The 12,777-nt window shown below is 35.3% G+C and overlaps 1 protein-coding gene across 1 annotated transcript in view; it reads left to right on the top strand.

Moving 5' to 3' along the window:
* Window positions 1-12,777, top strand: part of ITGA4 (integrin subunit alpha 4) — an 81,041-nt gene that overhangs the window by 42,124 nt on the left and 26,140 nt on the right. Inside the window, exons 16-17 of the mRNA XM_023212357.3 lie at window positions 10,568-10,717; window positions 12,631-12,707. Coding sequence (XP_023068125.1) covers window positions 10,568-10,717; window positions 12,631-12,707 — 227 coding nt within the window. The remainder of the gene's footprint in view (window positions 1-10,567; window positions 10,718-12,630; window positions 12,708-12,777) is intronic.

The raw sequence follows: 12,777 nt of genomic DNA on the forward strand, positions 1-12,777 counted from the left end.
AGGAGCCCTTTCTGGGATTTCAAATAGTAGCTTCAGCTTAGGGCTTAATTTTCCCTTAGATACTTATTCCAAGCAAATGTAAGCAAGCATCATCAAGACTTCAATACACTATTAAATGCTAAGAGCAGTAATCCCCATGCTATTTCCTCATTTCCCTTAACAGTTTTTATTGTTATCCTAGAATAAAGCTATTAGATGGTTCAGAGCCAAAAGTATAGAATATTAATGTAACCATCATTTATATGGTAGGAATTAAAGAGGTTCTTTTTTTCATGCTTCATAGATGTCGTTTTACTTACCTTAGTCAATTGTAGAGACAAATATTGAGATCGTTTTAAAGGCAATAAAAGGGCCAACATTAGATGTTCACAAAGAAACACGTTGTGTTAAAAATATGCAAAAGTGATCTGGTTTATTTAGTCCTGTGTTTCTTGGCATCGTTCCTATAAATAAGGGGTCATCAAAATTGTACACCTTTTTTGGAGTAAATTTGTAGCAGAAATGATTAGCAAAGGTAAGTGTTTTGTTGCATGTATATTTGTAGTGTTACCATGGTTTTGATGGTAGCAGGATTCAGCTATTGCCTTTGTACCATATTGCAAATATTAAATGATAGCACTTAACTGCTGGGATTGTACATGGCAAACACAACTAATAATAGAGCTCTAACTCTAGAGCCAGTATTCTTAACCAGTACATGTTCTGTGTTACAAGAAAGATAGAGCTCTATAATGAAATTTTAGAAAGCCATTTTTTTTTTTTTTTTAAGATGGAGTCTTGGTCTGTTGCCAAGGCTGACTTTTTAAAAATGATCGTTTCCTTCAGTATCTTTTTCTCTTCCTAAGTTACCTTGCTTGTGTTTGGAACACTTTTAAAACTCATATAGAAAGGCAAAAAGTTACTCCAACCCTCTCCTTTGTAACAAACCCACACAGAAGATAAGAACTACAGTTGCAGCTACCCTGAATTTGAGTTCTGTCAAGGAGCTGCAGCTGTTACTTAAGAAGGTCTAGGAGCCGGGCGCGGTAGCTCAAGCCTGTAATCCCAGCACTTTGGGAGGCCGAGACGGGCGGATCACGAGGTCAGGAGATCGAGACCATCCTGGCTAACACGGTGAAACCCCGTCTCTACTAAAAATACAAAAACTAGCCGGGCGAGGTGGCGGGCGCCTGTAGTCCCAGCTACTCGGGAGGCTGAGGCAGGAGAATGGTGTAAACCCGGGAGGCGGAGCTTGCAGTGAGCTGAGATCCGGCCACTGCACTCCAGTCCAGGCGACACAGTGAGACTCTGCCTCAAAAAAAAAAAAAAAAAAGAAGGTATAGGAATGTAATGAGTGTATTTCCCACCTCCACCAGGGTGATAGCCCAAGGAATTAGGAAACATTAACACTCTTAAGTTTCTACAGTCTGAAAGCACAAGACAGCAATCTGAATTCTTCCATCTTCCTAATACTAGAAAAGAAGATGCATAGCGGTTGGGATGCCTGGGTTGTTCCTGTGTTCCATAAAACACATCTGGTACCATGGTACCAGGAGTGGGAGCGTTAACATATGTATCTATTTTGTCTCTGCATTCCTTACAATGAAATGAAGTGACATTTGTTAATTATATACTCCGCCCACAATCCCCACTTGTCAGAGGACTCCCTGCCTGCCTGTTGGTTGGACATGCTTTACTCGTATAGTTGTCCCTACTGGCCATTCACTCAATTAATTTGATATTTATTGAGTGCTTACATTGTGTCAAATTCTGTATATACCAGTGAATGGAACATATAAAGATTACTACCCTCATGGAGTTTATAGTCTACTGGGGTGAGGCAAAAAATATGATAAAAATATACATTTTGTAGTATTTTGGAAGATACGGATGATAAAGAAAAAAGGAGGGCAGAGTACAGAAATGTGCAGTGCAGGAGAAGGAGTGAAGTGTACAATTTTAAACAGGATACTCAGAGTAGGCTTCATTCAGAAAGTGACATCTGAGCAAAGATATGAAGGAAGTGAGGAAGTTGCCCATGTAGATATCTAGGGCAGTTGTTCTTAGTTTTAGGGTGTAAGAGCAACACCTGTGGGGCTTCTGAAAACACAAATTGCTGGCCCCATCTAGAATCCCTGATTTAGTAGGACTGCAGTAAGGCCTGAGAATTTGCATTTCTGCCGAGTTCCTTTGAGAACACCCGGTTCAGGAGAAGAGTATTCCAGTGAGAAAAGCTGAGTCAAAGGCCTGAAGAATGTACCTGGTTATTTTAAAGAACAATAGGGAGGCAAGGATGGCTAGAAATGTAAGCAAAGGGAAGAATGGTGGAAGGAGAGATTATGCAAAACCTGTGGCTTTTTCTCTGAGAGAAAGGTGGATCTATAACAGCATTTCGTCAGAGAAGTCACATGATCTAACATAGGTATACAAAGGAACACTCTAGCTGCTGTGTTGTGAATAGAGTAGGAGATAAAGAGTTGACACATGGAGAAGAGGCTACTGTGGTAACACAGGTGAGAGATGGTTCCAACAAAAGTGGTGGCAGTGGATATGGTGAGAAGTAGTCGAAGTCAATTTGCTGACATCCAATTTACAATTTGCTGACAGACTGGATGTCTGGCATCTGAGAAAGAGGCTCTATGATGACTCCAGGGTCTTTAGCCTGAGCCACTTGGAGAATGTAGTTTTCATCAATTGAGACAATATTGCAGGAGAACACCTTTTGAGTGGAAAATTCTAGAGTTCAGTCATGGGCCTGCTAGCTAGAGAGACCAATTTTAAGTGTAAATATCAACTAAACCTTTGTATATACTCATCTTGAGTTGAGGACAGGCAGAGAACAGGAAAGGTAACTTAATATATCTTTGGCATATGGATGGTATTTAAAATCATATGAAGATGGCTGAGATCAGAAGAAGGCCAGTGTCTGCACTCTGGGCCCCTACAACACGAAGAGGTTGGCAAGAAGAGGCCCACAGGGAGATAAGAAGGTCCAATCAGTAAGAAAGGAAGAAAATCAACAGTGTTTGGCATCCAGGAAGTGAAGTGAGTAAAGCCAAAGGGGAAAAGCATGATGATGTTTTCTATACGGCAGCTTGATCGAATAAGATGAGGGCTGAAAACTCGCCATTGGATTTATAATGTGGAGGCTGTTGGTGGTGGTGACAAAAGCATTTCAGACAGTAGTGGCGGGGGTGGGGGAAGGAAAGGAATCGGAAGCATTATAGGTTATTCTTTCAAAAGTTTTGCCTCAAAGGTGACCAAGGAAATGGAATTGGGGGTCAGTAGCTGAAGTGGAGTGAAGAGTTCTCTGGGTTTTTGTCTTTTAAGACAGGAGAAGCATTCGCATGTTTTTATGCTGATAGGCATGCTGTAATAGAGTGAAAAACTTGGGATATATGTGACAGGGGAGAAGAGCTGGAACTAAATTCTTGAAGGCAAAAAGGGAAGGATTAAATGTACAAGTGAAAGGGTTGGTTCTAGATAGGCATGTGCATGGTTCATCTGAGTATGTGCTTGCAGGTGCTGAGTAGATGTGACAGGGACTATGGAAGTTCTTGTCTGATTGCTTTAATAATCTCAGTGAACTAAGAAGCAAACTCATCAACTAGAGTATGGATGAAGGAAGTGGTATTCGGAGTTTGGGAAGATGTGAAATAGTCTTCCAGGAGAATGTGAGAGTAACAAAATACAGGGTGGTTGTCAGATGGTGTCTGGGACCACTTGCACTCATTGTCATAAACTGAGTGTAGCCTGTGTGTTTGTGTGTGTGTGTGTGTGTGTGTGTGTTTCCCAGTTACATTCAACCTTACAGGCAGGAGGAGTTGAAGAGTTATAATTAACCAGGGTTGTGGTTTGATCAAGAGAGTGAAGCAAGCAAGGAGCATGCAGCAGGAGCGAATATACAAGGGAATGGTTATATTTTTGGTTGTGAAGTTGAAGCAGGCTAAGGAGGGGAGGGGTCACACCAAGAGGGTGAAGGAAAGAAATTTCAATCAGAGATCCCAGTACAATCAGCAAATTGTTGGAATTGACTATTAAAGGGATTGAGCTGCAAAGATGGCACAGATATAAAATGTAAAAGCCTTGGAGACCTAAAAGTGAGGAAAAGATTGAATTTTGCTTTTATTTTTGCTGACAATTCTTTGATTACCTTATGCAAATGAAAGCCTTTAAACTTAATTACAAAATCCATTGTGTTCTTGGATGGTGGGCAAGTCGGCTGTCAAAAAGACTCCAGATCTTAAGTTTATATAAAATTTATGTTTAAAAACTTATTCTCTTTTAATCACAATTCTTTAGTTTTATGCTAGATCTTCTCGGACTAGAGGTGCATTTTTAATAGTCTAATAAGGATCTATATCACTGTCATGTAGATTTTTGTTCTGGCATGTTATTTTTCTGAGGCTATGTGTTCATTTATCTGGTTTATAGGGGAATCAGTTTTCTTAAGTCTAATCATAATTAAAATAGTATCACACAGGATTACTTTGCTTGACTGGTCAAAATTTGTTCCTCAAAAAATAAGGAAGAAATTGTCTTTTTTTTAATTTAAAAAAAAAAAAAAACCTTTGTATTTTAGTTGATTATAATTAGGCCAAGCTTTAATTTTTGCCATCAGAGCCATACAATTATTAGCTTTTGCTAAAGAGTTCATAATGATATTTCTGAAATATAAGGGAAATGGTTAATTTCATTTATACCATTTAGTGTTTTCTCTATTGAAATCCTCTTCTATTAGACATTGCTTTTTCCTCTATGGAAAAGATGTTTCTCCATTTATGTAACTATATGAAAATCTTTGTTTTTGCTTTATTTAAATATACGACTTCATCAAATTTTAGAGATTTCTTAGGACAAGGGATAATTTTGAGGCAGTTTTGATTTAGAGAAACCCAAACTGTAACTCGAAGCAGTTTTTAGACATAAAACTTCCCTTGAAATGTTGACGGATGATATCTCTTGGTTGATCTTGATGGAATCTCTGCATCAAAATATCCCCTGATATTTGAGAAGAGAAGAAGGGTGTTACATTGGGATAACAAAAGAAGCAAAAGATTGCCTGTTTGTCTGCATTTCCGATAAAGCTAGAACTACTGGCTTAGTTGCTGAATAAAGAATGCCTGTCCCCAGAGATATTCTGAGAGCCAGTGAATTCAGTGGCCTTGGCGTGTTTTATTAAAATCATGACATCAACCTACCTGTGTAGATTAGTTAATTCTGTTTTCTTTGATTTCTCAAATTCCTGAATTTTAGATTTCTGAAATACAGGGAGTTCATTTTGCTATGTAAATCTTTAAGTGACTTCTAAAACTCATCTTTTTTCCATAGTAATTTCAGGAAAACAAATGTGTATTTGATTAGTAAATTTTTGTGTGTGTCTTTTAATTTCATTTGCTTATATTGTTGAGTGATACATGCACATAGATAGCTTAATGAAATGTCATTTACTCCAAAGAAGAAATTTTTTAATGACAGCACACTATGGACTGATTCATATATGCAGACATTTCTGCTGAAAATCTAAGTGTGAGCAAACTATATAATTGTACTAATATTATAGTATTCTAGAAGTAAATTGATTATTGTAACATTTTAATTTTTTGTTAGGTTGCAAGATCTTTGAGGCAGGATATTATCTTTTGCATATTTGTATTCTTAGAGCTAGCACAATCCATTACATAAGGCAGAAAATAAATATTTAACACATTTATGGATGCTATGTTCTTAGTGCTATTTAAAAAATTCTATAAGAAAAATCTGAGAATGTTCTATTGGTATCATGGTTAGGGCATTTGTCTTGGGGGTGCTGTCTTTTCTCAGGAAATTGTAGTGCCAGATGTTTAACAGTTCTGTACCTCTTGAGACAAGCTTACTACATAAAGGGACTGCAATTTTACAAGATGGTGATGGTTCAGGTATCAACCTATGTCTTGGTCTCAGCTTTTCCTTCCCAAACCCTACATAAGCACCAGAGAGGTATTTCAAAAATCTAGTCACATTCCTTGCTTAAAATCTTCCCATGTAAGAGCCTCCCCAACCCCTTTTATGTGTAGATTAGGTGGCCCTACTTCTTCTGTATTTGGGCATGTCTGTATCAGAATATTCATCCCCACACTGTCTATGGGGATTTGTGGAACATAGATTGGGACAGGCACTGACTTTCAGTTTTGTATCCCTAGAGCTGCCTTGGACACAGTAGATCCATGAATAGATAGCTTCAAATATTTATTCCTGACATTATTGTTTAGTGATATAAAATTTTTTGGCCCACCTTTTAAATAAATTAACAGGAGGACATGGGCCTGTTGCTCAGCTCTCAAGTTGGCCAGAAATACAGATTTCCATGAAAGTCAAGCAAGAAGACAGACATTATATAATTTCAGGCATGTGCTTATTTGCATGCTTGTGGGCACCCTATTTTATGTAATTGTCCATAAAAATGTGGCATGGAATCTTCATTATTTTTAATATACATAGCACATGCCCATCCAAGTTTAAAAATTTAAACAAATCTACTTTTTTACTTCCAAATATTTAATCACTTTAAGACATTTTTGATATTACAGATTTTGTCCTTAGGTGGAGCTGCTAAAGTTAGTGTGTATATCCGTCAAATGCAGTTTTTGCAAGAGTGCATGTACATTTTATATATTGCAAGAAAAGTGTAATTAATAGCTAATTAGGATAATGAAAGTAATATACACCAGATGTAGAGAAGACCTTGTGGAAAATTAGTACGAATTAGATAGCATGTGATTTGGTCAAAGCAAGCTTGTTGAGAAGAATTAAAACAGTGGACATGTGGAGGGACAATCAGTGGCCGTCTAGCTCCTACACCTAGGGAATAATTTAATCAAGTTTGCTATTGTAATACTCAGGGCTTCAAGCTGTTCGGTTTTCACAAGTCGATAACTTGGGATTTGGCCTTGATTCGCAGCATTCCTATATGGTCAAGGTTTCATGTTGAGATGATCCCTTACCAAGTAATTTAATAAAAGCATCTCTGTATAAGAATGGAAAAGTCATCAGGGATCTTGAGTACTCTGATTCAGGCTCCAAATGTTCTAAATACCATTTAATAAATAGAGGTCTACTCCTTGTTCTGTAACTAATTTTCTATTTAATGTTGCTTGGTTGGCAGTAGTTCAGTTTTCTTATTCCTTCCAAATGTTCACCAGAATCTCTTATTCTAGGAAACTGAAATTTAGTAATTCCTTAGTTGGCTTATATGCCTGCATTTTGAAGCAACATAAAAATTTTGTCATGTCTGCCTTATGGACACTGTGTCATTTAATTATCACAACAATAAGGTATAGGTACAACCACCATAATTGTTATTATTCCAATTTTCAGATAAGATAACTAAGCCATAGACAAATTAAGAAACTTGCCCAATGTTACATAGATAATAAGTGGTGGACCCCAGATTTGAACACCAGTGCTTCACCTTTAGACCACTATTGCTTTTAACCACTATATATATATAAATTGATAATGTTGTAGATGAAAAGAGAAAAAAAATTACATCCTTTTTGTTTATAATTACACAAAGATATAGGATAGATACAGTCTTTGATGTGTGTCATCTTTATTAAATTATTTCATTGATTTTTATCAAAAGTTACTATATAAATAATATAGCAATATAGCAATAATCTGTGTGATAGGGATTTTTTTCCCTATTCCTTAAGGATTATTAATTGATGAGCTTTGAAAATAATCTATTCCTTACCTGCCTTGAGGCAGTGATGTTTAAGCCATATTGCAATCCTGAAATGTCTATAGATAAATAGAAACCTGGTCCACTGACATTACTCAGTAGGAGGTCTGTCAATTGCAGTGTCATGGGTCTACCCTGAGGAACTCATCTAGCATAATATAAACCTCAGTTATGGTTTAAGTTAATATGTCTAGCCTGGGTGAAAACACTTGACTCTTTAATGGTCAAGAGGGAATTTGTTGAATCTATTTTTTAAAATGAGAAGAACCTATAGATTGAAATGGCCATATGAAAAGTAGAGTAAAAACTGAGCCTTAAATTATTAGTATGAAAGACATCACAGTCTGTGACCAATTCTTCAAATTATTTCCTGAGTATAGCAACAATTCTAATACCAAGAAAATCAAAAACTGCATAGATTTTCTCCACTAGTTTCTGTGTAGGTGGGCTATATGTGGTGATGTGAACTGCTCTCTCATATCCTGAGATCATTTCTACTTTTAATTTTTGCAGTGTCTAAAATCTTATTTTATAGATTTCTTATCGACATGTCTTTATGTAATTTCTCAGTTGAATTCTGTTATAAATCCTCTTAGGTTACTTTAGTAAAATCTTTTTAGCTTACCCTTTTAGAAAAGGAGAAGTTTGTTTTGTTGAGTGCCCTTTGAAAATCACATTTCTGACTGTGAACTGCTTGAACAGGTGCTTTCTAAGAGACACTGTGTTTTATATGTTATTTGATTTTCATATACACTTATCCTGCAGTATCCATGGGGGACTGGTTCCAGGATACTATTCTAGCACCCCACTTGGATACAAAAATCCAAGGATCCTCAAGTCCCTTATATAAAATTGTGCCATATTTGCACTTAACCTTTGTAAATCCTCTCATATACTTTAAATCATCTCTAAATTATTTATAATATGTAATACAATGTAAATGCCATGTAAATACTTGTTATACTCTATTGGTTAGGGAATAATGACAAGAAAAAAATCTGTACATGTTCAGCACTGATGCAACTATCCATTATTTGCCAACTATTTTTGATCCAAGGTGGCTGAACCCACAGATGTGGAAGCAATGGGTACAGAGGGCTGACTCTCTTTGTTTTCATAGACTTGAGAGTCTAGGACACTTTTACTATCTAGTGGAGTGCTTACTTAATCGAATGACAAATACTTTCAAAGATATTTTCTTGTTGATTATTTCACTGTGTGTAAGAAAACAATTTTGAAAATATGGAATATTTTAATGATGCTAGCAAATAATCAAATGAAAAAATCATTTGTAAGTTGATAGAAAATATTTTTAAAAGAAAATGTCTGCATATACAAATAAAGGTTAAAATATAAGAATTGACAATCACTTGTAATAAACTCGAGCTGTTTCTTTGGAGACAGAAGACAATTTTAAAAATCTGATTATAAAAAAAAAAACTTGTGACCACATATCAACAAGAATAGGAGTAAGAAATGCTGTGTAGACATTAGTTAAGATATTAAGTGTAGAAGAATGTTATACAGGGCAGAATGGATTGTGAATGGGTTACAATTTCTGTGTAATTGGTAAATAAATTCAAGAGTTCTTTGTGAAGTATAAAAGCACAATAAACTTAAAAAAAAAATGGCCAGTTGCAGTGGTTCAAGCCTGTAATCCCAGCACTTTAGGAGGCCGATGGGGGCGGATCACTTGAGGTCAGGAATTTGAGACCAGCCCGACCAACCTGGTGAAACCTGGTCATTACTAAAAATACAAAAATTAGCTGGGTGTATTTGTACATGTCTGTAATTCCAGCTACTCGGATGACTGAAGTGGGAAGATCACTTGAACCCAGGAGAGGGAGATTGTAGTGAGCTGAGATCACGCCACTGCCCTCAAGCCTGGGTGACAGAGCAAGACTCTGACTCAAAACAAAACAAAACAAAACAAAAAAAGAACTTTAACAACTAATAAGAAAATCAGTACAGTGACCAGTATATACAATTAGATGTACAAAACAAATACTTTGCCTGTATACCATTCAATATCTGTTAGAAAATATAATAGAAAAATTCCATAAAGAAAGAAAAGGGCTGGGTATGGTGGCTCACACCTGTAATCCCCGCCATTTGGGAGGCCAAGACTGGAGAAGCCCTTGAGCCCAGGAGTTCAAGACCAGTCTGGAAACATTGCAAGACCCTGCCTTTATAAATATGAAAAAACTGGCTGGGCATGGTGGTGCACACCTGTAGTCCTAGCTACTCTGAAGGCTGAAGAAGAAGGATTGCTTGAGCCCAGGAGTTCAGAACTGTGGTGAGCTATACTTCACTCCAGTCTGCTGATAGAGAGAGATCCCATCTCTTAAAAAAAAAAAAAAAAAGAAGAAGAAGAAGAAAAGAAAAAAAAAAAGGGAATAACTAAAAAGGATGTTTTATAATATCTGGAGTCAAATGAATCAAATTTAATCAAAATGTTATTGAGAGATAGAAAACATATAGGGTAATGTCAAATGGAATAAAAAGCACTTTGAAATGATTTATAAAAAGTTTATCATGAAAAATGCATATAATACCAAGTTATCTTTTAAATGCATAGAAAATAGCATGGAAGAAAATACTCCCAAGTATAGACCTTTATAACTATTATTGGATGGTATTATTTTAATTTTTATTCTTATTGTGTTTTTCGTAAGAAACGTAAATGATTTTGTGTGATATGAAAAAATATGCATCTTCATTTTTTTTAACAATTTAGATGAAAGATAAGTATTTGCTTTGTCTTCCATGTACAGTGTTTGGCCTTATTCAGGAAAGAAGTTTTATATTTTTTTAATCTACATGCTTGTTTTTGTTATTAATGCATATGGTTGTTATTTTCCTTAGAAAGATGTGCGGGACATCCTCACCCCAATTCAGATTGAAGCTGCTTACCACCTTGGTCCTCACGTCATCAGTAAACGAAGCACAGAGGAATTCCCACCACTTCAGCCAATTCTTCAGCAAAAGAAAGAAAAAGATATAATTAAAAAAACAGTAAGAATATTTTCCTTTATCCAAATTATTATGTGGCATTTAACTAAATTTTTTAAATATGGCATCATTCTGAAGAAGTGAACTATATGTCAGAATTTTTTTTAATTTTATGAATTTGTAAAAACAAAAAATAGATTTATGATGTGTCTTGTTTTTCATTTTTTTAAATTGTTTATATTCCCTTTAGGATATTGAACTGAATATTTTAAAATATGTATTTAATCACAACAGATTATCATATAAAATGCTACTGTTCTATTTTTGATGCCTTGCCAGTGAAGAAAGATATTACTAGAGAGAAATCATAATGGGAGAAGGTTGTATTTATAAGTTAGTTATTCAGTGTCATCATGTGTCCTCAGTTTATCTTCCTCTTCTCATGTCCTGTCTCCCTTGCTTTCATCCTACTCACAGATTCACTCACGTCTTCATAATCAAATTTCCTTGCTTAGTTTTATCCATTTACAGACACATGTGTTTATGTTAAATACAATAATTTCTTTAAAAAAATCCATTAAATGCTTTTCAGCCACATCCCAGGATCAATTGCATTTGAGATGGATCCTACATTCTAACCAGTGAACCGTTTTCTAAATTATCCCAAAATATTTAAGTTTCACTGACAGTGTATTTATTCTCAGGAGTCCTGTTGTTCAGACCTTTACTGTCTGCCAACACAAAGACATAGTGTTTGTCCAAAAACAGGATGTGTCTGGGCATTGTAAAAAGCCTTCATTAAAATGTTCACTAATGACACACAGAATGTAAAAGATGAAAGGGACATTTAAAGGTCTAGTTCATATCCTGTCCAGAAAAAATTGCCCCATAGTCACTTTAAGATAATTGAGCTTACAATCACCACTAGTCTAGTCTAGAATACAGGATCAAATGAAGATAACTGAAGAGCATATTTTTCTCTATACCCTCATATGAAAATATTTACGGAAGTCAGGGGTTGTTTTTACTCTTCTGTTAAACTTCAGTCTTCAACATCAGCTCTTTGTAAATGTCTTTAATAGTGAAAATCTCAATATTGCAAGTACACAAGCCAAAACCTTAGCAATTTGTAGTTACATTAATTTATATTTTGATTCTTAGAACAACCTGCTTTACCAATAGAAATGAGAGAAAAAAAATCATATTTATTTAGAGAGATATTTACACTTCTCCCCCAACTGTAGGCATGCTATTTGACAGTACTCTAGTCACTTCACACTTAATGAGCCTGGCTCCTTCTGACTTTCTAGATCTCTCTTTGTTTTCTGCGTCTGTCTCTCTTTACCTATTCCCATTGTCTTCCTTTTATCTCTCTCCATTTTTTCCTTTTGTCCAGCTTATGCCTTGGGTCTTCCTAGGTCCTTTGTAGTATGTATTGATCTTATTAAAAAGTTCAGAGTTAATTAAATTCTGGAACCCTTATTTAATTTTGTTCAATGTTTCCTCTACGTAAAATTTCTAAGTATCTCCATGTAGCTAATTTCAGTGAATATAAAATCACTGTCACAACATCTGCCAAAATTAAGTGCCATTACTTACATGTAATAAATGAGATCAAACTGCAGTACCAGAAAATTGAGAGGAACCCAATGAAAAAAAAAATCTTGGTAGCTAATAAACTCCTTTAATGCCTTTAACTTTTTTTTCCAAATCTATTTCACTTATAAAATTTGGGCTTTAAATTTTACCTATTTAGAACTTAGCTCTTTTAGCCCTGCAAGTAATTGTTATTTGAACCCTACTAATTCTTAAATTGAACTTTTTAAAAGAGATAAAATAAAGAGTTGTCAATTTGATGTATCAATTTTATTTTTCTCATGCATCATAGATGTCATCTTCTTTAAAATATATATATATATATATAAATATACTTGCTGATTAAATCAAAATAAAAAACATTGTCATTTTATTTCCAGATAAGCTTTGCAAGGTTTTGTGCCCATGAAAATTGTTCTGCTGATTTACAGGTTTCTGCAAAGATTGGGTTTTTGAAGTAAGTATATGTGGTATAATCTCTGTTATTCATCAAGAGGGGTAATGAATGTGTGCATTTGCATTCTCAA

Source organism: Piliocolobus tephrosceles, chromosome 11 (assembly GCF_002776525.5).
Source record: "Piliocolobus tephrosceles isolate RC106 chromosome 11, ASM277652v3, whole genome shotgun sequence".
Lineage (NCBI taxonomy): Eukaryota > Metazoa > Chordata > Mammalia > Primates > Cercopithecidae > Piliocolobus > Piliocolobus tephrosceles.